The 24319-nt window shown below is 43.1% G+C and overlaps 1 protein-coding gene across 4 annotated transcripts in view; it reads right to left on the bottom strand.

Annotated features, from left to right (window-relative positions):
* GRHL1 (grainyhead like transcription factor 1) overlaps positions 1-23943 on the bottom strand; it is a 52846-nt gene extending 28903 nt beyond the window's left edge. The window contains exons 1-8 of one of the 4 annotated variants that reach the window (XM_017947279.3): positions 23381-23943; positions 19458-19644; positions 15308-15378; positions 12728-13118; positions 11620-11696; positions 10101-10257; positions 9797-9908; positions 8757-8851 (exon numbers count right to left, since the gene is read on the bottom strand). In XM_017947279.3, the coding sequence (XP_017802768.1) occupies positions 8757-8851; positions 9797-9908; positions 10101-10257; positions 11620-11696; positions 12728-13118; positions 15308-15378; positions 19458-19523 (969 nt within the window). In that variant the 5' untranslated portion in view covers positions 19524-19644; positions 23381-23943. Of the gene's footprint in view, positions 1-8756; positions 8852-9796; positions 9909-10100; positions 10258-11619; positions 11697-12727; positions 13119-15307; positions 15379-19457; positions 19645-22698; positions 22891-23380 lie in introns of those variants that run through there. The other 3 variants (XM_009183666.3, XM_003908261.4, XM_021924566.2) reach the window with 3 other exon arrangements.
* Between the last annotated feature and the right edge of the window lie 376 nt (positions 23944-24319).

Here is a 24319-nt window from a genome sequence, read left to right as displayed (position 1 = left end):
CAAGAAAATATCTGTTAGAAGGCAGAAAAGAAAAAAGTAATGTAGGTTGATTTAACTGGAGAAGATGCTTCAGAAAGTTGGTCACCGAAAAAAGTTTTACATTCCCAAAATGCACTTATCCTCACTGCCTACCCTAAAAACATTCATCTTTCACAAGAATATCACACAGCGCACAGTCTCTGGCTATTGGTATCTTTAAACTCAAAAGAGACAGTGTCAAGCTGTGATTGAGCCTCAGGCTTTGAAGATATAGATGGCAAAAAACACACAGTTAAACAGGTGACAAAGCCAAGGCCAGGACCCAAGTCTCCTGATTCCAACCTCAAGGCTCTTTTCTCAAACCCACACTGCGACAGTGACAAATAGAAAGCCAGAGAAGTACCTTGTGGAAAAATTGTTTGGTGAAGTAGACGAACGTAGAGAAAAGGGCGAACCCCGAATGGTTCTGAGCAGGTTGCTTTTTGGTCACAAGGCATGAAATTAAAGGTCTCTGCATTTCGAACCACAGAGCTAGGCTGTTCCAAACTTCCTATTTGACTTCACATAAGTCATGAGTCTAGCTGGTGACGTGGCTCCATGAGACAGCAGCAGCGGTCATGGACACAGGCCCAGTTGCCTCTGGGAGTCTTTATCATTTTAACCCATCCTAGTATTTAAATTCAATTTAGTCAAATGTCGACATAATATCATTTCAGAAAGTAATCTATCTACTAAATTGAACGTAGAAACCCTAGGGAAATTTCTACTTTAATTCTTTAAATCAGTGAAAAAGATTGCTCTAAGATAGTTCATAGAAACCTAACAACCAAAATTAAAATGTGAGGTCCATAATGTAGTTTATTCTAACCCCAAATCCAACAGCACTAAAAGAGAATGAAATCACCATTTTCTAAGACATTTATATACAGTTATAAAATTCAGCTGAAGCCAGGAGAGTGGGAAATAGTTTAACAAATCAAAGTCAGATTGTTCAGGAACATTTTACTAAGTATGATATGGCAGACACATAATCATCATAGCATTCCTTCCCCAACCCGAAATAAACAAACAAACACTGATGACCTTCCTTCTGTCTGGGCCTTGTGGTCCCCTGCTAGTCCTCCATCTGTGTGGGCTCCATTAATTCATGAGGCCCAAGAAGATATTGGGGACTGAGTCACAAACTCAGAAGCAGAACCCAGTCCCACTCAGAGAACCCCAGCATGCCTGCTCTGATGGTGGGAGGAGACCAGCCTATCCCAGGGCAGAATGCTACCCCCAAGAAATAAAAGACTTCCAGTGGCAGCCAGCATTTGTGTTATTTCTCAGACTATCCAATCACCATCAAGGAAAAAGAAAAAGAATTGGCAGGAGGTGGGCAGGGAGGACAGGGATGTGGGAATAAAGAGGCACTAACTTGAAATCTTCCCACATCTATGTGGGGCGTTTCCCTGAAGAAAAACAAGAAGGAGTCAGCAGCCTGGCTGTTGCCTCAGCACCACCTTCCCACACCGCCCACATATGGGCTTGGTTTCTGTGGAGTGTAGGGAGCCAGGGAAAAAGTCACAGAGATAAAAAGAGAGACAGAGAAAAAAAAAAAAACACCACTGTGGAGGTACCTGCACACTCTTCTCCCCTGTGTCACGGTCCTGTAAGCAGGCCCTGGTGAACCTAAGGACACTTGGCATATACAGTGATTTGGCACCTGTTGCCCCAAGTAAGTACAATGTTTGTTCTGAAATATGCAGAACTGGATGCAGGTGTGACACAAGGCACACAGGCCACATTCCATCCTCACCAGGCACGGAACAGGGCAGGCAAGCCCATGGGCCAGAAAGGAAGAGCTGGCGGGCAGGCTGCCTTCCAATCAGAAGTTCTCTTTCATTTACAAGGAAAAGCTAAAAACAAAATCCCTAAGTTAATGTAGGGAGTGCCCTGTATTTACTAAAGGATTGAGGGTCTTGCGTGCAGAAGAGCTCCACATAAAAGAAATCTGAACTCCAAGGCCCCATGCTGCCTTGAAACTGCTGTGCTGGGTAAGTTCAGTTACTACTAATGATGTCAGGTCACAGTCAAGCTCTCTGCTTTAGTTTCCAAGTAGCAAAACTGGTTGAAAAGACAGCTTGAGAAAGCTACCACAGATAGAATTTCCAGGAAGGACCTAGGAGAAGGAGGGTTAAGGTGACAAGCTATCAAAAAAGAAAGTTTTATAGAGGAGTCAATTGTTTCTTGACAGTGGCAGGGTGGAGGAAGGGGGAAAATTCAACCAAAAAAAAAAGAAAAAGGAATTCAAGTAGCAGTCCAGATGCAGGCTACACAGACATGGGTGCTTGAAATCCGTTTCACAAGATGCAAGTTTCACTACCAAACTACAGCTTTCTTCAGCTGCCAAGTCCCTCCCTGGTCCAGAGACAGCTTCCGCTTGGCCCTTACCCCCCGGCCTGTGCGATGACAAATGTACGTTTCGTTACCTGTGGATTCCAAGTTCTACCGCGGTTCGATGGACTTTATTTTACATCTGCATGGAACATGTCTTCAAGCCAAAGTCCAACAGACTTAGCTTTAAAAAAAATGAGAAGTTTCTAGGAGAAATCATCCTCACAATCACCCCGAAAACAGCAGCTTCGTCAAAGAAAAATGTCCAATTGCTAAATAAAGACTTTATTCTATATCAGCTAATTAAAGGCATTCTCTACGAACTTCCAATCGAGGAAGTTTTCTTGTTATTTCCAATACTGATCAAGCTACAACTCTAAAAACTACTCATTCCGTATAAAGGAATGTGACTATCTCGACTCTGGTACAAAACATTTCGTTTTTTCTTTTAACAGATATGTACTGTTAAACTGCGTAAGAGAAAACCCCTGGGATCAAACAAATCTCAATTCAGAAGCCTCCACGGCTATACCCTGGGTTTTCCTTGAGGTTTAAGGATAGAAATGCATGAATAATCCAGCTCAGTCTAGTCAGCTTCGTGATCTGCCTAGACACTAAAAGCCTCTTCTCCTGCATTTTAAAAGTAACAGTGCTTCCTGACATCTTTTTCTATTTAGGCCAGGGAGTATACCTTTAGTTTTAAATCTCCTGTCTTCATTTAATTGCAATTGCAAGTAGGATGTTTGACTCACTTCTCTCCCCCCTCCTTCCTCCCATCACACTGGAAATTTAAAGTTGTGAAACAAACCAAACCTGTCCCTGCCTAATGGAACCAAACGTGGCAACACCTTATTTTAATGGCACACTTGATGGGTGCTTCACTAGAATGGAATCCTTCTAAATGCAAGCAATATGTTCAGTCCAAACAAACTAAAAATTACTCTCACAATGAATTACAAATATTATGCTTAGACAAAACAACAAACTTATTAAATTCATAAACCTGCATCCCAGAAGCAGAAAGACTTTCGTTCAGGTTACCAGGATGGTTACACCCCTCTTTTACAGAATGGACTCTACAAGCCTCAATAATCCCTCACCAAGAACTCTATCGGCTTTTGCCGAGACAAGGAGACAAAACAGACAGATACTGATTTCCCATCCAAACACAGACTCCCTCACAGAAAAGCTTCTTGGTACTTAGCTGGGCTCCAAATTCTACTTTAATCCTCTTTCCTTTGTAACATGAGTCTTTCCATGACATAAACCATTGGACTCTCAAGGACGACCCTTCCAAAGGCCTCAGAGTTCCTTCTTAGAGCTGATAGATCATAATTAAAAGCAAAAGCACAGCGTCCTCTGATTTGACAGGGTTTTCTTCCCCCAGGAAACAAGGCTCTCTGATTTTGTCCTGTCTCTCACTGCCCCTTCTTCTTCTCCACAGGCTGAGACACCACACTGAAGGGAAAAAATGGACAGGGACTGAACTGGGAAGAGACAAAAGTATGTTGAAATTGGCTCTGGCACACCCAGAGATAAGATCACGCCATCAAGAAAAAGACGCAGTTCCATCTGTCGGCGAGCAACCTGCTCACAAACTGGGACAAAGAGCTTCTTTCCAAAGGTTTGATAAAGACTTTCCAAAGCAACCAGGTTCCAAACACAGCACTTCAGGAGAAATGCCCAAATCTTCAGGGTGTTTTACCATGGAACGCACAACACAGTAAAACCAAGTCAGACTCTACATCTATCTACTTCTCTGACGCTACTTACTCCAGCGGGAGCTTGGCGCACGTCTGGCAAAAAGTTCTTGCTGTTACTATTTTTAAAATTAAATGTGTGAATGAAAACTACAACATAATTCACTTTACAGTGTAAGGATTTAGGTGTTACCACTGGAAAAACCTCTTATTTTGTATTCCCAGGATTCATTACATCCTTAAAAAGTGTGCTTACTATTCATGAAGATCATACCTATGCACAGATGATCAAAGAAATTCTGCAATTTCCTTTGACCGCAGCTGTTTTCCCATCTGCCATACTGGGTAGCTGACTCTACCAAAGGTGTCCCTACACCACCCCCAGACATCCCCTTCTTTAGTGCCTGCTGGCTCACAGGTCTCCCTCAGAGCTGGCTGGCCCAGTTTTCACTGGATTCCAATACAGCAGCTTTTTAGTTTATAATTTATCTTCCGTGCTTAAATGTTACTCATCCAACTTAAACGTTATAATATAATACAACATAAATTATTTCTTACGAGCAAAGGTGCTCTCATTTATATTAGTGAGTCCATAAAGTTGCTCTATTAATAATAATACCTACATTTTTAAGTAATCTTCCCTGTCAATAACGTTTTCTATTCATTTCAAGGTCTAGAGTTTAGCTTCCTCAGAAGACCTCATTTGGATGACCAAGCACCAAGCACATAATTGCATGGAGTACTGAGTGCTTTTTATGGGTGCTGGGCAGGCAGCCATGCCCCACTAACTATGAACACAGGTGAGGCACCTTAGCACAGCACCTAGCATATAATAGGCACTCAAAGAAGTTAATGCTCTTTCCTTAACTTCTTTTTCCTCTGTTTATTTTAGATCTTCAGGCTTCGAGAGGCCCTTGCTTCTTATCATTCAGCAAATCTCAATGCTGTTGTAGACTCTTAAGATTTACAACTTAGGCAAGAAATTACACTCTAGGCCAAGATGCACAGCCCATTCAGTTCAGCCTATTCTAAACTCACTTGGTTTAGAAAATACTGAAATTGTTGCAGAACAAACAGCCCCAATTTATAAACTGCATTCCCAAAGTTCATTTTTAAAGTGGCATAAACATTTTTCCTAAGAAAACATGATGTCATATATAAGATCTCGAGCTGTCCCCACAAACTTATGCCACTATCTACCTAGCTGGCTTAACTAGTGGCAGGAGCCTAGATCCAGCCCACGCCTTGTCCACGGCAGGCTCTGGGATGTGCTGGGCTCAGTTCTGAATTCCTGCAAAGGTGCACCGCTGGCTCCAGAGAAAATGTTGATCCAGATGAGTTTGTGTATATCTTTCTCCCACCTCGCTGTATGCACCCCTGCCCTCAGCTCATAGGCCTCTCTTCTGCAGGAGACCAGTGCCCTCACCTTGTCCTACAAATCCCAAACTTCAGCATCTTACCAGAGCTCCATCTTTTAATGCTTCAAAGGCAATTGCTTTTTCTCCCTGCAAAAATTACCTCGAGCAGCTAATCTCAGCTGTGCATCAGGAAGAAAACTGATTATTTCACAATGAAATGTGAATGCCTCATGGCCTTTAACCTGTCCAGAGACCTCTGACTCTTAACTGCCCAAACAAATCTAATTTTGAGGGAGGACCATGGAAGGAATGAGATACACCTACGCGACAGACAGATCCCACTAAGGGCCTGTTTCTGAGACATTTCTGCTTCTCAAAAAGCAACTTCCTTCTCTTCCACCACTTGGAAAAGGAACAAATTTTCACAAGTTCCAAAACTTCCAAAAGTTTCCATGACAATGGTAGACATGTGTTTATGGTGATGAACAGAGTGCACACAGGGCCAGTGTAGATGGGTCCTAGCTTCGTCAGTGTTTTTCCCAAAGTGGAATGTAAACCAAAGCATTCACGATTCAACCCAAAACATCCTCAAACTATCATCATTTCCAAATGGAGAAGCAGAAGCTACAGGTAAGATTCAGATGTTGACACTGGGCCAGATTTTCAGTTTTACTCATCCTGGCATGGCCAAAAGAGTACATTAGAGATCACTAAAAGGGGAGGGGAGGAAATGCCACATAGCTCCAATAAACCCTTATGTTTGTGAGGAAGAAAGAACTGGAAGTCACATTAACAAATACCACATAAATACGTACAATTATTATGTGCCAAGTATAAATCTTAAAATTAAAAAAATCGACAAATGTATCCTAAATGAGAACAAGAAAGTAGATATTTTCAGAAAATAGTAAAAACAACAACAAAAATAATACAACTATACAGGATTCTGCATGTATACTTGTTCACTCTTGCTGCCCTGAGGCATTAATTACTTTAAGAACAAAAACAGAAAACACCAAGTTGGCCAGGGAAAGCAAAAACCCTCGATACTTAATTAGAACACGCGCTTGAAGTTGCTGCCTGATATTAGCTTCAAAAGCCCGTAGCCTCATTAAGAAATGGCACAACACCCTTCTGGCGGCAGGCAAAGGCTTCAAATCACATCAGTGCTGGGGGTCTGAAAGGGGAAATGAAACTGAGTTTACCTACATCAATTAGCAATGCTATTAAGGCTACTTAAGCCACTCCTCCAACAATATTTCTAATACAAATACGCTGCAGGCCTTCAGAATAAAACAAGCCATTATCCCTACCCGTCATCTTGGCTTTCATTACTCCCACCCCAAAGAGTGACACATCAAACAAACAAAGCACCCTGCCCATGCACTGGGCTTTTCGGCCAAGATCTCCACGCCTCTGACAAGCGCTTATTAATCCTGACAACACCCAATAAAGAAGAGCTGGCCACTCTAACCCTGTGACTCTCCTGGGGGATCAAGGGGAAAGGACTGAGGTAGTGAACTGAGGGACTAACCCAAGGTCATGGATAAGTTGGAAAAGGGAACTCAGGACTTACGGGCTCTTTATCACCTCCCCCACAATTTCTCAGTGAGGCCCCAATGGCAAATAGCAAGTAACACTCCAGTTTGCTTTAAGAATAAAAGCATCCTGGGGCACAAGGCCAACACTTTTTATAGGCTGTTCTTAGTAGCCAGTGGACTGAGTCCTATTATGATATTTAATTTCAAAACAACCGTAAACAATTATATAAAATGGAAAGTTTATCTATTTATTGCTTAGCCAAGCAACAAACTCTGGACTATGCAGCCACCTGACAATTGTATGTGACTGAGGTGGTTGGCAGGAAAACCCACCTAAAGCTACAATTACCTAAGCTTCCTTACTGCCTGGTGGGCCCAACTGTCTAGAGTCTGCAGTCTGAAAGGCACATGTTTGTCTTGGACATGATGACAATGATAAGAAAGAAAAGCAATTATAATACAAGCTTAATGTGACTCTCAAGACCCAGTCACGTGATTTTCGAAAGCATTCTTGGGGAGGATAAAATGAAACCCTAATAGTCAGCGCCTAATACAGTATCTTATTCTTAAAGTTACTAAAATTCTCATTGAATACATAAAAGAAAAAGTAAAAAACAGAGAGTTAAAAAGGACAAGAAGATGAACATAACTTCTTTCTACCCGGTCTCTGAGAGAATGCTATACCTAATATTGCAACGAAAACTAAAGATCAGCCTTCTGTTAACAACTGTCTGAAAAATGACCTATGTTTCTATTGAGTTTTGTGGGTTTTTTTCTCTTTTTCTTTTTTTTTGGGACAGGGTCTCACTCTGTTGCCTAGGCTGGAGAGCAGTGGCGTGATCTCAGCTCACTGTAACCCCTGCCTCCCAGGTTCAAGATTCTCCTGCCTCAATCTCCAGAGTAGCTGGGATTAGAGGCGTATGCCACCATGCCTGGCAACTTTTTGTAGTTTTAGTAGAGACAATGTTTCACCATGTTGGCCAGTTTCACCAAATTCTTGGCCTCAAGTGATCCACCCGCCGCAGCCTCCCAAAGTGCTGGGATTACAGGTGTGAACCACCACTTCTGGCCTCTATTCAGTTTCTTGAGTTCCCAGTTTTTAAAGTAATCCAAAGAAAGAAATACAGGAACTCTAATAATTGAGTGAAGAGAAGGATCACACTCACAGGGAAGAAGGCAGAGGAAAGGCAGAAGGGACTTAAGAATATGATGAATTTTTCTTAAAGGGCACAAAAAGTCTCATTAGAGTCACCCAGATGGAGTAATTCTAGCCAATTAGAGTTACTCCATCTGAATTGGAGGCAATTCTTCAACGGGAAAAGCACAAGACAGAAGAATCTTAACACGGAATCATATTTATAAGGTGATGATATGAAACAGAGTACTACTAATAATCACTTATATTTAAGAGCCTTTCTCAAAGACACTCCAACAGTTTGATGGGCATTGTTTCATTACTTCTTACACTTCCTTGAATAGAGGGAGGAGACAGAAAGCACCTCCACTGTGCAAATGAGGAAATGAGGCAAAGTGAATGGGGAGTCAGACTCAAGGCTGAACAGGCAGGAGTGGCAGACTGCAACTTAATCGCAATGTTTCACACAGTGGACTCCAAGCAAAGGATGGCAACAAAAATGATCTGTTTTGGAGGAGGGGAGAATAGAAAGGGGAGAGGATAGTTTCATAACACCTGAGAATGAAAACACATAAAACTGTGGAAAAAAAAAAATCAGTTGTCAAATCATTAAACTCCTCCCATTCTCAAATGGCTGGACATAAGGCGCCCAGACCTCACCACCCACCTTTGCTTCATCGTTGATGTCCCACGTGAAGGAAATGGCGTTATATGCAATCTCCTCGATGTTACTGATAGTGTTGAAGCTTTCTTTATAGTCAGCTATAGGAAGCAGGGGAAGAGAAAATGAAAACTCATGAGTTTCAGTTTCAACATGGGATCCCAGCAGTTCAAAATAAGATCTATTTTTTAACATTATCACCTATGGACAACTTAACATTTTGTTTGGTTAGAAGAAGTTCAAAATATGAAGAAAAAGCATCACAGAGTTTTTGTAATAGAGGCAAGCTTAGACATATTTAATTCAATCTCATTATGTCACAATTAGGAAATTTAGGTCTAAAAAGTTTAAATAACAGTCCCAAGGTCACAAAACTACTCTGTAGAAACAAGATTAGAACTGAGTTCTCATTCTCCTGAAAAGGCAACAAGAGCATTACAAAAGGTAAAGGAGAAAAGTAACACTAATATTAACAGCCATCTGTGATACAGACAATGGTTTTACATGAAAATAACATACATGGCAAGGATAGAGGTCTGTGTAACGCTACTTCAGTAAATACAAACTTGCACAGGTTTGCCACTACAGCTCACAGATAGGTTAGTTACACAGTTTAGCATATCTAGGGAAGACTGTTAGGCAACCGCACAGCAGCAGTATCTTCTTTTATTTATTTTCTTTTACTTGCTTTTTTTCTCTATCTCCATCATGTCTAAATAATAATCAGAATCTATTAAAGAAGATATTACCCCTTAAAGCAATTGCAGACTGAAAAGTGGGGACATTCTCAGGTTAGCCAGCTACATGGCTTCTGGCCCTAGTGTCCTGTGGAAAGCCACCACGTGGGCACATGTCCCATTACTGCATGGGAGGAATGGTGAGTGCACTGGTTCCAGGAGGCTGAGGACAGTGTTTGGAACAGATCAGTAGCTGGCATAAAAATTCAAATGCTTTCGGCAGGAAGCTGATCACTGCCAAAAATAACTGGATTTAGAAACTGGATGGCTGTACCTCTGGGAATAAGAGCGGGCTCTTGAGCTGCTTACCTATGTCAATGCATCTTTGTTTAGCAGTGTGCTGCCGGGAGTGCCAGTACTTCCAATGCCTTAACTGATCTTCTCTGCTTTTGTCTTCAGCAAAAACCACCATGATCACACTCTGTGAAAGAGAATGCATTACAACATAAAGACACTGAAGGGTGAGTATGTCTTGGAAAACGTATTTAATATTATATTTTACAGTGAAGGCTTAAAGCTGCAATTTCAGGCGGTCATTCAGAGCTGCTTCAGACCTGGAAATGTTAGACTCTGACTAGCTTTCCTAGAGAAGAGGACTAAGATCAGAACTTACTCGAACTTTGCTGATGGGATGATGGATTCCTTCATTGCTGCTCACCTCCTTTAAGGTGATAGGATAGAACTGGCCTTTGTTCAGGTATGTCATGGTACTATCTCCCGGCTTCTGTCGAAGTGATTTTGAAGCTTCTAGGGTATATTCAAAGTTGTTCCTAAAGGACAAAAAAAGTCACAAGTCTCTAAATCTACTCTCGTGGAAGTTTGCTATACATCATATTACAAATAACGTTTGCTATCTTTTTCATGATAAAGAAAATCTGAAACAAAAGTACTCAGCAGCTGAAAATTCTCAAGTCTCTCAGATGTGGAAGTACAAATTGTTGCCGATTAAAAATTCTATGATGTGATGGATGTTAGCAATCGGACATCCTGAGTTTGAGGGCTCGAGATATTAAAGATACTAATAGGTGGAAAGGACTTTGGAAGGAACTTCTCACAAGACATGCTGCCAATCTGGTATTTCTCCAGCAGAGGTTTCAGACAGGTGGCTGGTGTTCCTTTGACTAAATTCCTTTTGGCCTATATAGCACTTTTTTGTTGTTTCTACTTGTAATTTAAATGTCTTTAATAGCAGGCACTCCTCAATTCTCGACATTACCTATTACCTAACACTACCACTCATATGTGCCCCTAAAGTTATTTAAGAACCTTACCAGGCCACGGCTCAGCAGATTACACCTACTTTTGTAACTAAAGTTTTATTAGCACATAGCCACATCATTTGTTTACATATTACCTATGGCTGCTTTTGCACAGCAGCAGACCAGGGTAGTTGCGAAAACATACAGAGGTTGTATGGCCCACAAAGCCTGAAATATTTACTCTCTGACTCTTTACAGAAAAAGTTAGCTGACCCCTATCCCAAACCCTAAAGGCATTTCCGTTTGGGACTCCTGCATCTTGAGGCAGATCTCTAAGGGAAGTCTCAATTCCCATAAAATCTTAGACACTTTTAAAACCATAAAATATAACACATGTAAAAAACACATAAAACAAAATATGAGTTCCTAATTAACTTGGAAAATATTAATATTGCCAGAGATACGATTTTGTGAGGTCAAAAGAAAGTTGTCAACTCAGAAAAAAGTTGACTTCATTTATTTTATCGTTAGTGAGGCTGATAAAAAAAAACAAGCTTTTATCACTTTTTTATCACTTGATATTCTTCCTAAATTCTCACCTAATTATATATTTTTGGCAACAGAAAGGACCTCAGAGACCTAATTTAATCCCGTCATCTCTCCTATTAGATTCCATTCTACTACCATCACATAAAGAAACCAAAAGAAAGAAAAAGCACCAACACCAAGAATTAAGGAAACTTGAAATATAGTTTAAAGAGTTCAAAATTAAAAGCACTGAAGCAGATGTCCTCTACCCAAGACTATACCACAGTAAAAGTAGTAAGATAAGGGGAAAGCCTGCTAAAGCCACCTTTGATTTATTGAGTTAACGTGAAAGGAGTAAGTTATAAAAGCTGCAAATTAAAAATCAAATTAAAAGACATCTATTACCCAGAAACACTGTCAAAAACATAGTCCTCTGAATTCATGCCAGGCATCCGCAGACTGAGATCCGAGGGGAAGAAAACCTGAAATATCAATGTGATAAGCCACAACTATTTAACTGGTTATCATGGTTACTAAAGACCAAGCTCTGGTACTGCATAAAAGTATGTGGCTTACAGCAACCCACTATCCTTTCCATATTTATTTTTGAATAAAAATTTTGAAGCTACAAATATTAAAAAAATTAAAACAGAGAAAATACCCACTTTTATATGCCACTCAAGTAAATGACAACAAGCTGTGTAGGTATCCCCACTAAGTGCTTCTGACTCACGACCCCCTTTTCTGTCTTTCACACACATCCCAACTCTGTTCAAACACTAGGATCTGCAACCAAAATGTCATGACTTTAAAGAGTCACCCTATCATTATATCAAGTTAAGACGCAGCATCAAGTTCACACCACAGCTGGAGACGTGGTGCATTTTCTTGGGAAAGGCTAACATTCTGCCCCAACTCCACATGCAGAGATGGATGCTCTTTACCTCATCGAGTCATTAAGTATGGTTTCTAACACCTTCAGTCCCTAACTTTTAGCTGAGTGAGGTATTCATCACCATAGAACCCCCAGAACTATTTGGAATTAATCTGTAAACTTCACACAATGCATTTGAGCTCTCCCTGACTATATTACCAACCAAGAAACATCAAGCAAAGACATAATAACTCATTTTATATTAAGACCAGTTCCAGGGAGCTTGTTTGGCGCTGGGAGAAGTGCTGAAAACAGACTATGAGAATCTACCTGTGGTCAACAGAAGATTATGTATGGGGTTCTCTTTCTCTTTCTCCAGCAAATCACTTAGCTGAAATCATAATTGTTAACTCAGCTGCTGGTAAGATTAGCCATGCACCCTTGATAACAACTTCTGGTTTTATAGGTTTAGCTTCCAAATTATACCCATCGGCCTTTTCTCTTAAAAAAAAAAAAAAATCTTTTATTCCTAATCCATTCATTTCAGGCCGAGTTTCACGCTTACATAACAAGGAAAAGGTGGAACCCAATACTTATACAAACACACAGGCGTCTTAGGAAGATGTTTGTTTCCTGTACCTCCTGAACGCCTTCCTTGAAGGTCTCTGAGAAGGTCGAGTCTGGAGTTCGCCTTTGAGCATTTGGGGCTTGAGCACCAGAGCTGAACTGGTCAGTACTGAGATTCCGATCGAAAACCACCACCCGCTCAGTGGGCTCAGGATGATACACTGCTGGGGGGATTCCCACAGCAAAGCCATGCGGCTGGGTTTCTGTCTTGATGGAGTGGGTAGGCATCGTTGCTATGGAGACAGTGACTGTCGTATCTGGAGCTGTCAGATGGCCTCTCTTATCAATGCCCAGCTGGTTGCCATGGGGAAGGACAATGTTAAACGGCACATTTTTCAGTACTTGCACTCTGTTTTCTCCAGCAGAAATGAGGGGCTGCTCTGTCACAATTGGTATGCTGTTTCTTTAAGAAAAGAAAACTGCTTTCAAACTCGATGTTGATGTAGTTCTTTGACAATTTTTATTTTCCTAATGGCACTGGGCTATTGGGTCCTGTGCAATAACAATACACTTGACAGGGAATAAACAGAAAACATCAAAACTACCCATTACTAGATAAAGGGGAAAAGGCTTTCTGGTTATCGGTCAAATAAAATCCAACATATTAAGTAAAATTTCATTTGAAATACTACGTACTCACAGCTCTCCTCTAATAAGCTTTACTTTCCATAATCCTAAAAAAAAAATTACTACGTTTTACTAGAAATCTGAAGCTATGTGATCTGATCAACTGGGGTTACAGCATAGACGCCAGGGTCAAATTGCCTGGGTTCAAGTTCTGTGTCACCTGAGCAAGTTACTTCATCTTTCAGTAACTGAATCCTCATCTGTAAAATGGGGACAATAATGGCGTGCATTCTCATCAGGTTGAGATGAGATGATACACTAAAATGTGTATAATAAGGCCTGACACAGTCTTCAAGAAGTATGAGCCATTATTACTTGTGGTCACCACTTTTCCAACCACCTATGATATTTGGCTTTCTCCTTATTTTTTTTTCTTTCTTTTTGAGACAGAGTCTTGCCCTTGTGGCCCAGGCTGGTGTGCAATGGCATGATTTTGGCTCACTACAACCTCCACCTCCCAGGTTCAAGCAGTTCTTCTGCCTCAGCCTCGCAAGTAGCTGGGATTACAGGCACGTGCCACCACATTCGGCTCATTTTTTTATTTTTAGTAGAGACTAGGTTTCACCATGTTGGCCAGGCTGGTCTCGAATTCCTGACCTAAGGTGATCCACCTGCCTCAGCCTCCCAAAGTGCTGGGATTATAGGCGTGAGCCACCGCACCCGGCCTGGCTTTCTCTTTCACCCAAGAAAACCTATTGTTACATTATATCAGTAGACACATCTGCTTTTTATAAAATTAAATTTTGGTTTGATAAATAATTTGAGCAATACAAGATGATTTCCAGTGGGTAAAATGAATGAATTTTCAAAGCCCCCAGAAATCTTACAGGCTGAAGCTTTAAGAAACAGGCAAATGGGGAATTCTGTACATTTCAAGATCAATAAAACTGTTTGAACCCTGAACCATAAATTCACTCCCAGGAATTTATCCTAAAACGGAAAAAAATCTAGAAACTTGCTCCTTAAGGCTTCAAAATAGTGAAAACTAGGTTTAGCGGCAATTATAAGGATATTTAGAGTTTGCTTCAGAATGTTCCAGCAAAAATAAATAAAATAAAAACATGAATTAATCTCAAAGTTGAAGAAGAGGGAAGAATACATCAAACGAGGAATTCTGTTGATAACTGTTGAAGCTGGTCAAGGATACATGTGGGCTTATACTATTTCTCTATTTTTATTATGTTCGAAAATGCCCATAATGAAAAGTTAAAAAGCCACAAGTCCTCTTCCAAAGGATAATTATGAAGATTAAAACACAGAGAAAATGTTTATGAAACAAACTAAGAAGAAGAAAGTATACCACCAAATCCTATCTGTGAACAAAACCACAGGTACATAAAATTTGCATGCACACCAAAACAAGGAATAAAGCAATCATCAGGATAATGGGATACTGGGTGATGATCATTCTTCCTTTAAATAGGTTTTATTCCTTGATTGATAATAAAACACAGGGCAATTTAAAAGGTGTCTTTTTAAAGTTTTTCATGGCTACAAAGACAAACGTTAATTAAATTTCCTGAAAGTTTTAATCTAAAATATTTCACAAATAATTTCAACAGGAATTTGAATACAATTTAACTTGCTTTATTCAATTTTACTTAGGCAGCTGTTCAAGAGTCAATTGGTATTTAATTTTTTTAATGGACCACTGCCACATCTCCTAAAGAAAACCTCAAAAACAAATAAACAAATACTTAAGTTATTACTAAAACTATCCCTTTGGAGGAGGAGAAAGTTAGTGCTTTCATCCTAGAAAAGGCAACTACTGTGCCCAAAGAAAAAAGGAACTTTTCAGAGCAACAGAGGCAAATCAGTGATGAAATCTGAATTTAGATAGTAAGAGTCCAGCTTACCTATCCCTTCCACTAGTTGTTGTTCATTTAAACAAACTCCCATTTTGCTGTTACAGAAACATGGCATTTCCCCCTGCACTCTTTATGCTGTTTAGGCACTGAATGTTACCTTTTGCTGTGATCTGGTTCGGGGTGCTCCACCTCTGGCTTTGCTGTTGATGACCTTCTCTCTCTTGGAACCTGATATTAGCACACATGAAAATAATTTAGCTCTTATTCAGTGAAGTGCAGTTTACCCAAAGATACAGCCTTTTATTTTTCAGTAAATTCAATCATTCATTTATCTACTGGTTGCCTAACAAACACCAGGCTATGGGGACACACGAAGAAAAAGACAGTATCTGCCCTCAATGAGCTTAAAATCTAGTCACCCATCTGGTTGATATGTAAAAAGTAACTGTTATTGAGTTGCCAAATAAACTCAGGGCATGATACATTTATTCTGTCATGGAGTTTGGGTCTCATCTCTTAAAAGAAATACCTCCACTGGCCGAAGCTGGTGGCTCATGTCTATAATCCCAGCCACTTCGGGAGGCCAAGGTGGGAGGACTGTTTGAGCCCGGGAGTTTGAGACCAGCCTGGGTAATATAGTGAAACTCATTTCTACAAAAAAAAAAATTAAAAATTAGCCGGGCGTGGTGGCATGTGCCTACAGTCTCAGCTACACAAGAGAGACTGTGGTGAGGAGATCGCTTCAGCCCGGAGGCAGAGGTTACAGAGAGCAGAGATTGCGCCACTGCACTCCGGCCTGGGCGACAGAGCAAGACCCTTCCTGACTCAAAAACGAAAAGAAAAAAAGAAATACCTCTGCCCTGGTTTTACTGGTTCATCTATACAACATTAGAGAAGAAGCTACTGAAAACACAACAGAGCTCTTCCAACTTTCTCAGTGCTCTTTCCTACTACTCTCCATTCAGATCAAATGCAAAAGCAGAAGGAACAGCCATGTTAACCGTTCATTTCTTCTAAGATCCAAATGAGGGCTTCATATGATCACTGTCTTTAGATATGCTGGGATTCATACATCCATCACCCAAAGGACCAGTCTAACTCAGTGTTCTGTTCCTTTTTTGGTTCTTTTCTTTGCAAGGGAAGTGAAAAGTAGGCAAACGTTAGTGTCCTGTAGAAATAACTCAACTGAGATTTTACACCATTGCACGCTCCAAAATGGCTAAGGTGCTTAAAAATGGCTTTCAGCATGAAAATTCTATTCCTGTATCCTTGTGTTCACCATTAAAGACAAAACACTGCTGGCCGGGCGCGGTGGCTCACACATGTAATCCTAGCACTTTGGGAGGCCGAGGCGGGCGGATCACGAGGTCAAGGGATCAAGACCATCCTGGCCGGCCGGGCGCGGTGGCTCAAGCCTGTAATCCCAGCACTTTGGGAGGCCGAGACGGGCGGATCATGAGGTCAGGAGATTGAGACCATCCTGGCTAATACGGTGAAACCCCGTCTCTACTAAACAATACAAAAAACTAGCCGGGCGAAGTGGCGGGTGCCTGTAGTCCCAGCTACTCGGGAGGCTGAGGCAGGAGAATGGCGTGAACCCGAGAGGAGGAGCTTGCAGTGAGCTGAGATCCGGCCACTGCACTCCAGCCAGGGTGACAGAGCAAGACTCCGTCTCAAAAAAAAAAAAAAAAGACCATCCTGGCCAACACGGTGAAACCCCGTCTCTACTAAAAATACAAAAAATTAGCCGGGCGTGGTGGCGCACGCCTGTAGTCCCAGCTACAGCCTCCTGTAGGCAGGAGGCTGAGGCAAGAGAATCACTTGAACCCAGGAGGCAGAGGTTGCAGTGAGTTGAGATTATGCCACTGTACTCCAGCCTGGGCGACAGAGCGAGAGTCCATATAAAACAAAAAACAAAAAACAAAAAAAACCAACCAAACAAAAAACAAACAAAAAAACCACTGCTTCATGTATTAACAATATGCTTTTCAAGCTTTATCAAAATTATTATGTAATAATGACTGATGCTTACAACCAAAAACCTGAAACAAACAATTCAGTTTATTTAAAAAAGAAAATAGGCCAGGCACAGTGGCTCACGTCTGTAATCCTAACACTTTGGGAGGCTAAGGCAGGAAGATTACCTGAGGCCAGGAATTTGAGACCAGCCTGGGCAACATAGTGAGACTCCATCTCTACAAAAAGTTTTAAAATTAGCCAGGCATGACCTGTAGTCCTAGTTACTCAAGAAGCTGAGGCAGGAGAATCACTCAACCTCAGGAGGTTGAGGTTGCAGCGAGCTATGACTGCACCATTACACTCCAGCCTGAGTAAGAGTGAGACTCTGCTGCTAAAAATACTACTACTACTAAATGAAAAATTAAAAAGAAGAAGAAGAAGAGAAAATAAATTTACACCTATCACAAGAAGTCTGACAAATAAGTACCACTAAAACTGTCACCCTTCCCAGACAGATGTGAGGATTTATTTGCTTATGAGACACAGGAGTAGTATACCTAGTGTTATTACACTGGTCTTTCTGGCACGAAACTTGTACCAACAAGTTTCTCCCATTCTCAAAAGTTTCAGTTAAAAATGTGTAACTTCATAATAAATGTTTTAGAAACTTAATTTATAGTAAGTCAATAAAACAAGCTATAAGAACAGATATATAATAATTTCCACTTCAAAGGAACTCTTCATGGCTATGTTTCCCTGGTAAGGGTTTCTTCTAGCATCATTAGTTATTACACAAGTTTCTGTTCATATTCAAAGAAAAAAGAGCTTACCTCAATCCCTAGCTCCAACTTAGTTAGACACATGGCCCCATACTAGGAAATAATCACCCTAATTTTTTTTTTTTTTTTTTTTTTGAGATAGGGTCTGTCTCTGTCACCCAGGCTGGAGTGTAGGGATATGGCATGATCTCAGCTCACTGTAGCCTCCAACTCCCAGGCTTAAGTGATCCTCCCACCTCAGTCTCCTAAGTAGCTGAGACTACAGGCATGCGTGTATTAACCAGCGAATTTCTGTATTTCTGTATTTATTTATTTATTTATTTTTGGGTAGAGACAGGGTCTCGTCATGTTGCTCAGGCTAATCACCCTAATTTTAATAATAAAACTATCTCCTAGGCTTCTTTCACCTCTGTATTTCTTACATTAAGGAAAGAATACAGTGCCAGAATGTAGCCAATGGCCAGCAACTGGCGAGTCTGGGTAAAGGTATTCGAGAATTAATTATCCTCTTAAGTTTTATGTAGGTTTGAAAGTTTTTAAAACAAAAATATAGCAAAAATAAACTGTAAAAAATATACACTATATTCATGAGAAGACGCTTGTCATTCAGAAACTTCTGGTAATCCCAAACAGATCCTGTTTTCATACAGGTACTGATGACAACATAATGATTACACAAGTTAGTCACACAGAGTGACAATGAGACAAAGGCCCCATGGCAAAGCTGTGCTTCAACGTAGTCTGCTGTTTTAAGTAGCACCCTAAAGACGTAGCCACCCCCAAATGTGTGTTCCTGGTCAGAAGGAAGAATGGAGAGGTGAATCCAGAAGAAAAGCAGTATGCACCCTGCATTAGAAAGACAGTGGCCTCGGCCATGAACCAGACTAGGGCCCCAGATGCACACATCCTAGCTATGACCTCTGAGTGTGAAGTCGCACACAGGCTGGTAACATGTCTAGCGTAACAGTGACAGCTAGTGTTATCAGGACAATGATGATGATGACACAGATCAGTAGTGTCATTTCCAGATAATGAAAACCATGTAAAATTCCATGCAGCGTATAGATTATATTTAATTAAGATTACTCCAAATCTCTAGAAACAGGCAACAAAACATATCCTGATCTTGGAACTAGACAGTCCTAGACTAGAGAATATGGTTTCAAAGGCTCTGTAGTATCATTTCGGGAAAGGAAATCATCTTGACTACACAGGAATAAAGGTGAAAGGTAAATGAGCCCTGCCCACTTTCCATGGCACTAAGAACCACCTTCAGTGAGATGCTCAAACCCAACAAGGCACATCTAACATCCTCTTTTATGGTGGTTTCACCTTCTGGATACAGCCACAGCAGCTGACTGCTTTGCATGTTTTAAAAACAACCCTTTGATTCTACAATCACAGATTTTTAGCTTTGAACCACAGTAAGTCAAAGTACTCATTAAACTATTTATAGTCACTACAGAAGCAACTTGCATGGCATTCTACCAGCAAATGACTGTTTTATATGCTGCTGAATCGAGTGCATTGGAGACTGCTGTTAAGGGTTTTAAAGGCAGGCAAACCCACCTTGTAGTAGTCATAGAGCAGGCCCAGTGCAGCAGCGCTGTCTTCATCTCCATTGATGCTCATCATCGCTTTGGTGGCTGCAGTGAGAGGGTTTTCCAGGAAGGATTTCCAGGCCTCATCCTCACTAGTGTAGGACCGCCGCTGTGGATAAAGTGCTTCATTCTGAAGAACCAACACTGGCCGTTTGCTTCAGAGAAATTAAAAAAACAAAAACAAAAAAACACATACTTTTCTACTGCAAGGCATCATAAGCTACCAATTCCTTGACATTGCTATAAAACAGCCTATTGTTTCATCAACGACCCTAGGAAGTTAAATTAAGACAAGACCAGAAGAGAAACCACCTAAGTGCAGACCAGTGGGTCCCACAGTAAGACATAAAGTGTCTAGGCAGCCAGAGAACTGGCAGTTCACTTACACATGGAACCCAGGATACACAATTTGGCAAAAAAGCAAAACAAAACCATCCCTGAGAAAATGCCACGCTATTCAAATACTTTCCATAAACAAACAGGAGGACACAGTAAGGAAAAGAGAATATCTGTTCTCTTCCAACAACAATCAGGATGGTCCCCTCTTGAGAAGAGTGTGTGCCGTTCATCACACTGCTACGTTATTCCCTCTTTCTACTGTGGCTGCCATGCCTTAAAAATTCCTACCTGAACACAGTGGGGAGGGGAGAAGCAGCAGAAAGAAAAAGGGATACTTCACGCAATCCTCGGGGGTATATGAGAAAGCCAGAATATTCTACTGATTACCAGCAGATTGAGCATGGAATGTGGCCAAAGGGGACTGTAAATCAATAAAGAGGCATAATTTTCTGGCATGGGAGTTAACTGTTTATCTTAGAGATAAACACTTAAGAATCTCCAACAATAAATGAAGCCACTGAACAAAAAGATTTAAAAAAAAATAGGTGGGAAAATCTGGCTTTTAAAAAGTCTTTACTAGTTTTCCACACTGCACAAGAACTGTTTCATTTTAACACTGTAGTTTGGTGGGAAAAATCCAAAAAAATCAATGGCGATCTTAGTGAAACCTTATAGAAGATTTAATTTAAAAGATTAAAGCAAACATTACTAATTCCAAAAACCTGAAATGTAAACAGTCTCAACAACTGTTCAGTTGGTACTATTTAATAAGTCAATAAAGAGAAAAAATGGAACACTGACTCTAGCAAAACAAAGCAGTTTATTTCCAAGGAGAAAAATAAATTTTAAATGTTTGGAACTCCTCTGAATTATTACTATTCTAACAGGCAAATTGAAGGACTGGCTCTCATTGCAACACACAAATGAAATATGTAAATGGCCTAAAGGTGACCTACCTATTTTAAAAGTGAATGTAGAAAGACTGATTATCTTTTCAAGTAATCAACAAAGGTTAGGGTTTGGGAATCACCCAAGGCCTTTAAAAACAGATAGATTTAGAAAAAGGAGAACATCTTCAAAAAAGGGGGAAAAATCCAACAATGTGTCCTCAGTCAAAATGAAGTGTTATTTGAAAGCCAATGTTTTTACTCACTCATGGCATAAATCTTACATTTGGTAAGTAAGTCTTGAGGTGGTATACTATTTTAACACAAAACAAACATAAAAGGCTGTTCAAAGCGAGCAGATCATTTGTCTAAAAATGGAGATTGCTTACGCAAATCTCAACTTTTAAGAAAATAAAGAAATATACAAAGTGGCATTCCCTGAGCCATCAGTACCAGAGTACAACAGCTACTGAACGGGTGGTGCCATGGACTGATTTACTGGTGTATTGCTAAGCTATAATTAATAGCGTAATAGCTACCTCCAGAAGACTATGACAGCACTTGGCTGTTCAATTCCCTTAATGCTAGTTTTCAACTTCCTCCTTCTCCCACCCACATCCCAAATTTGTACAAGCAATAGAAAATAGAGAAATGGCTTTATGTTCGGAATCACCCTGAAGCTGTTTCATATTTCCAAAGCCTGCCTAAGGCCAAAATGTTAGCTTTGGAAATTTTGCCTTATCTAAACTATACGTCAAGAAATAAACACAAAACCAGTTGCCTTTGTCTACTTCCTCATGACAGTCAGGAAGGAGGCTTCAGTCGCTGAAGGCTCATCATTACTTTCAGGTGAGCCTTAAACCTTGCGTCAGCGATCTCTCAGACTTCTGAAATATGTTTCAGGCAATAATTTAACTGCATATTCTACAACACAAGAGTAATCCATTTAAGATACTGCATACAAAATATCTATCTCATCCAGAAAAAGAACACACTGACAAAAACCGATCCTTCACAAATAACTAACAAACTGGCAGGGGAACCTATCTGCCTTAAACTTACTGATCTGAAATATACTGACTGACTTGGTGCGATCTCCCTTTTTTTTTTCCTTTAGTAAGTTTTTTAAAAATTTTAGAACAATTTTATATTTTCAGAAAAGCTGCAAATACAGAAATATCCCTCGCCCAGTTAATCCCCCATGCTTTATTACATTACCACCTTATATTTGTCGAAATATGCTTTTAAATCACAAACTCTAAAAGGCATATTAGCTTGTACAGTACTTTCTCGTTTAACACCCGGATTTCAAAGTTTCATCCTCCTGATTCTCTCGAGCACTAAAAACACGGTAATCTGTAATTACCATCAATGATGCAAGTGGCAAAATAACTCCTACAGCCGTTTTCCCACTCATACCGCCAGCCAGTGAAAAGTAAACGTCCGGACATCGGGGCACTTCAACCTTCCCCTACATTTCTGTTTTGGAAGTTCCAGCAGGTCGCCGAGTGACGAGCCTGAGACCACAGATTACCTGGAGAAGTTCACCTGTCCCGACGCGGCGAGCTCCCCACCGGGCTCCCGAGGCCGACCGGGCAGGAGACTGGGGCGGGGAGGCCCGGGGGCGTTGGCGGCGCCCCGACCTCGCGCCGCACCTGACCGCGCCGGGGACCCCAAGCCCAAGATGCGCGCCCGAGTGGGCCCCACCTGGCCGGGGAGGAGGCGAGGAGGGCGGCCCCTCCGGTGTCGAGTTTCCCCGAGGACGGGGTCTCTCCTCCCGAGGCTCCGACCGAACAAAGAGCCGGGCAGGGCTAAGGGGCAGAGGCCGTGGCGGCGTGGAGTGGACAGCGGCCCCCGGCCCCCGGCCCGTGCCTGGCGCCCGCCGGCCTGCGAGGCCTCAGGTCTGCGCTCGGCTCGCTCGCTGCAGGTGCGGCCCCTCAGCGCGGCCCCCCCGCGGCGGCCGGACTCCCGCGCCTCACTCACTTGTCGTACTCCTGTGTCATCGCGCCCGCTCGCCGCTGCCGGGCCGCAGAACTGGACTTTCGGGTTGGGACAGTACACCCGATCCGGGGGGAGGAGGCGGCGGTGGCTGCGGGTCCGGAGCGGCGGCCCCGACGGGTTGGGTTGGCTTTTCTCGCTCTGAGCCGGCTCCGCGCGGGCTGCGCGCACTGGGCGCCGGGCTCGGCCGCTCATTGGCTGGCGATGCGCCGGCTGGGGGTGGGGCCTCGGGGCTGGGAGGCCGGCCGCGCCTCCTGATTGGTCAGAGAGGGGGCGCTGGGGCGGGGCTGACGGGGTCGGGCGGCGCGGGCTGGGGGCAAGGGCCGCGCGTTCCGCGAGGTTGCGCCCGGGACTGCGCGCCCCGCTCGCGGTCTTACGCGCCTGCCCTGACTGGAGAGGGAGCGCGGCGGCTGTGGCGCGCACCCGCCGACCTCCGCGCGCACCGAGAGCGCTCCCGCTCGCGCCGGGCCGCCGCCCCCGGCGTCCCCGGCCATCCCCTCCGCTACGAGCCTGGGCCGTGGAGCCGCCTCCTTCTTCGCTCACTCAGGCCTCCGCACCCCGTGCCCACGTTGCCCGCTGTTCCGGCCCCAGCGCCCCGCGCTGCCACTGCGCTCGCCCGGCCGAGGCGCCTCTGCCGGTCCCCGCGCTCCCCGGTCGCGCGTCTCACCTCTCGGTTCTCGCAGGCTGTCACCCCCGGGTCCCGTGGCTTCCCCCGAGAGCCGTCTCCGGAATGTCCCTTCTCCCGGCCCACCGCGGCCGCGCGCTTTTAGCATTTCTTGCCCTCGCGGCTCCCGCGGTCCCCTCGGCGGCAGGCCCTGGGGCTCCGCGATGTCTCTGCCCCGGGCGCCACTTCCCCGCGCGGCCGCCCCACGCTGCCCGTACAGTCGCGCGCCCCGGGCCGGCCCCGGGTACCACTCCACTGCGACAGCCCCCACTTGTCCTTCCCGACCTGCCGTCTTTCCCAGGGTCTGCCCACTGAGTCCCCACATGCCCAGCGTCGGACCTGACACTAGGGCAGGCGCGGCCCCAGACGCCGGAGACAGGGCAGTCAATAGAACAGACACAACTCCTCGCCTTCCTAGTTGGGGTAACGGGCAATGCAAAAATAAGTAAATGGTGTGGCTGGTTGAAAGGTAAAGCAGGCAGGCCCTGGGGAGGCGGGGAGGAGCCAGGCTTGAAGGAGATGAGGGGCCACGAAGGTGGGACTGTGCCTGAGGCAGGGACCCTGGTGTGTTCAGTGACCCGTGAAGGGACCCAGGTGGCTGGAGGGACACAGGGAGCCGGGAGCTGCGGTGAGAGATAGTGGTCGCAGGGGAGCGGATTGAGCAGGGCCTTGCCGGCTTCCGTAAGGACTGTGGCTTTTCTCTGGGCGAGGTGGGGATGCATTGGAGGGGCTTGGAGCGGGGAAGTGACAGGATCTCACATTTTAACATAGTTCTTTGCTGCTGCGTGGTGGGGACCAGGTAGGAGGCCACTGCCATGATAGAGTGAGGTGGTGGGAAGTGGCCGAACTCTGGATATGCTTTGAAGGTGGGACCAACAGGATTGTCTGAAAATTGGATATGGGGTGTGAGAGGAGGAGGGAATCGAGGATGATTACAGGGTT

The sequence above is a fragment of the Papio anubis genome, chromosome 14 (assembly GCF_008728515.1).
Source record: "Papio anubis isolate 15944 chromosome 14, Panubis1.0, whole genome shotgun sequence".
Lineage (NCBI taxonomy): Eukaryota > Metazoa > Chordata > Mammalia > Primates > Cercopithecidae > Papio > Papio anubis.
Note: the sequence above shows the minus strand (reverse complement) of the source record. Positions and strands in the feature narration are given on the sequence as shown.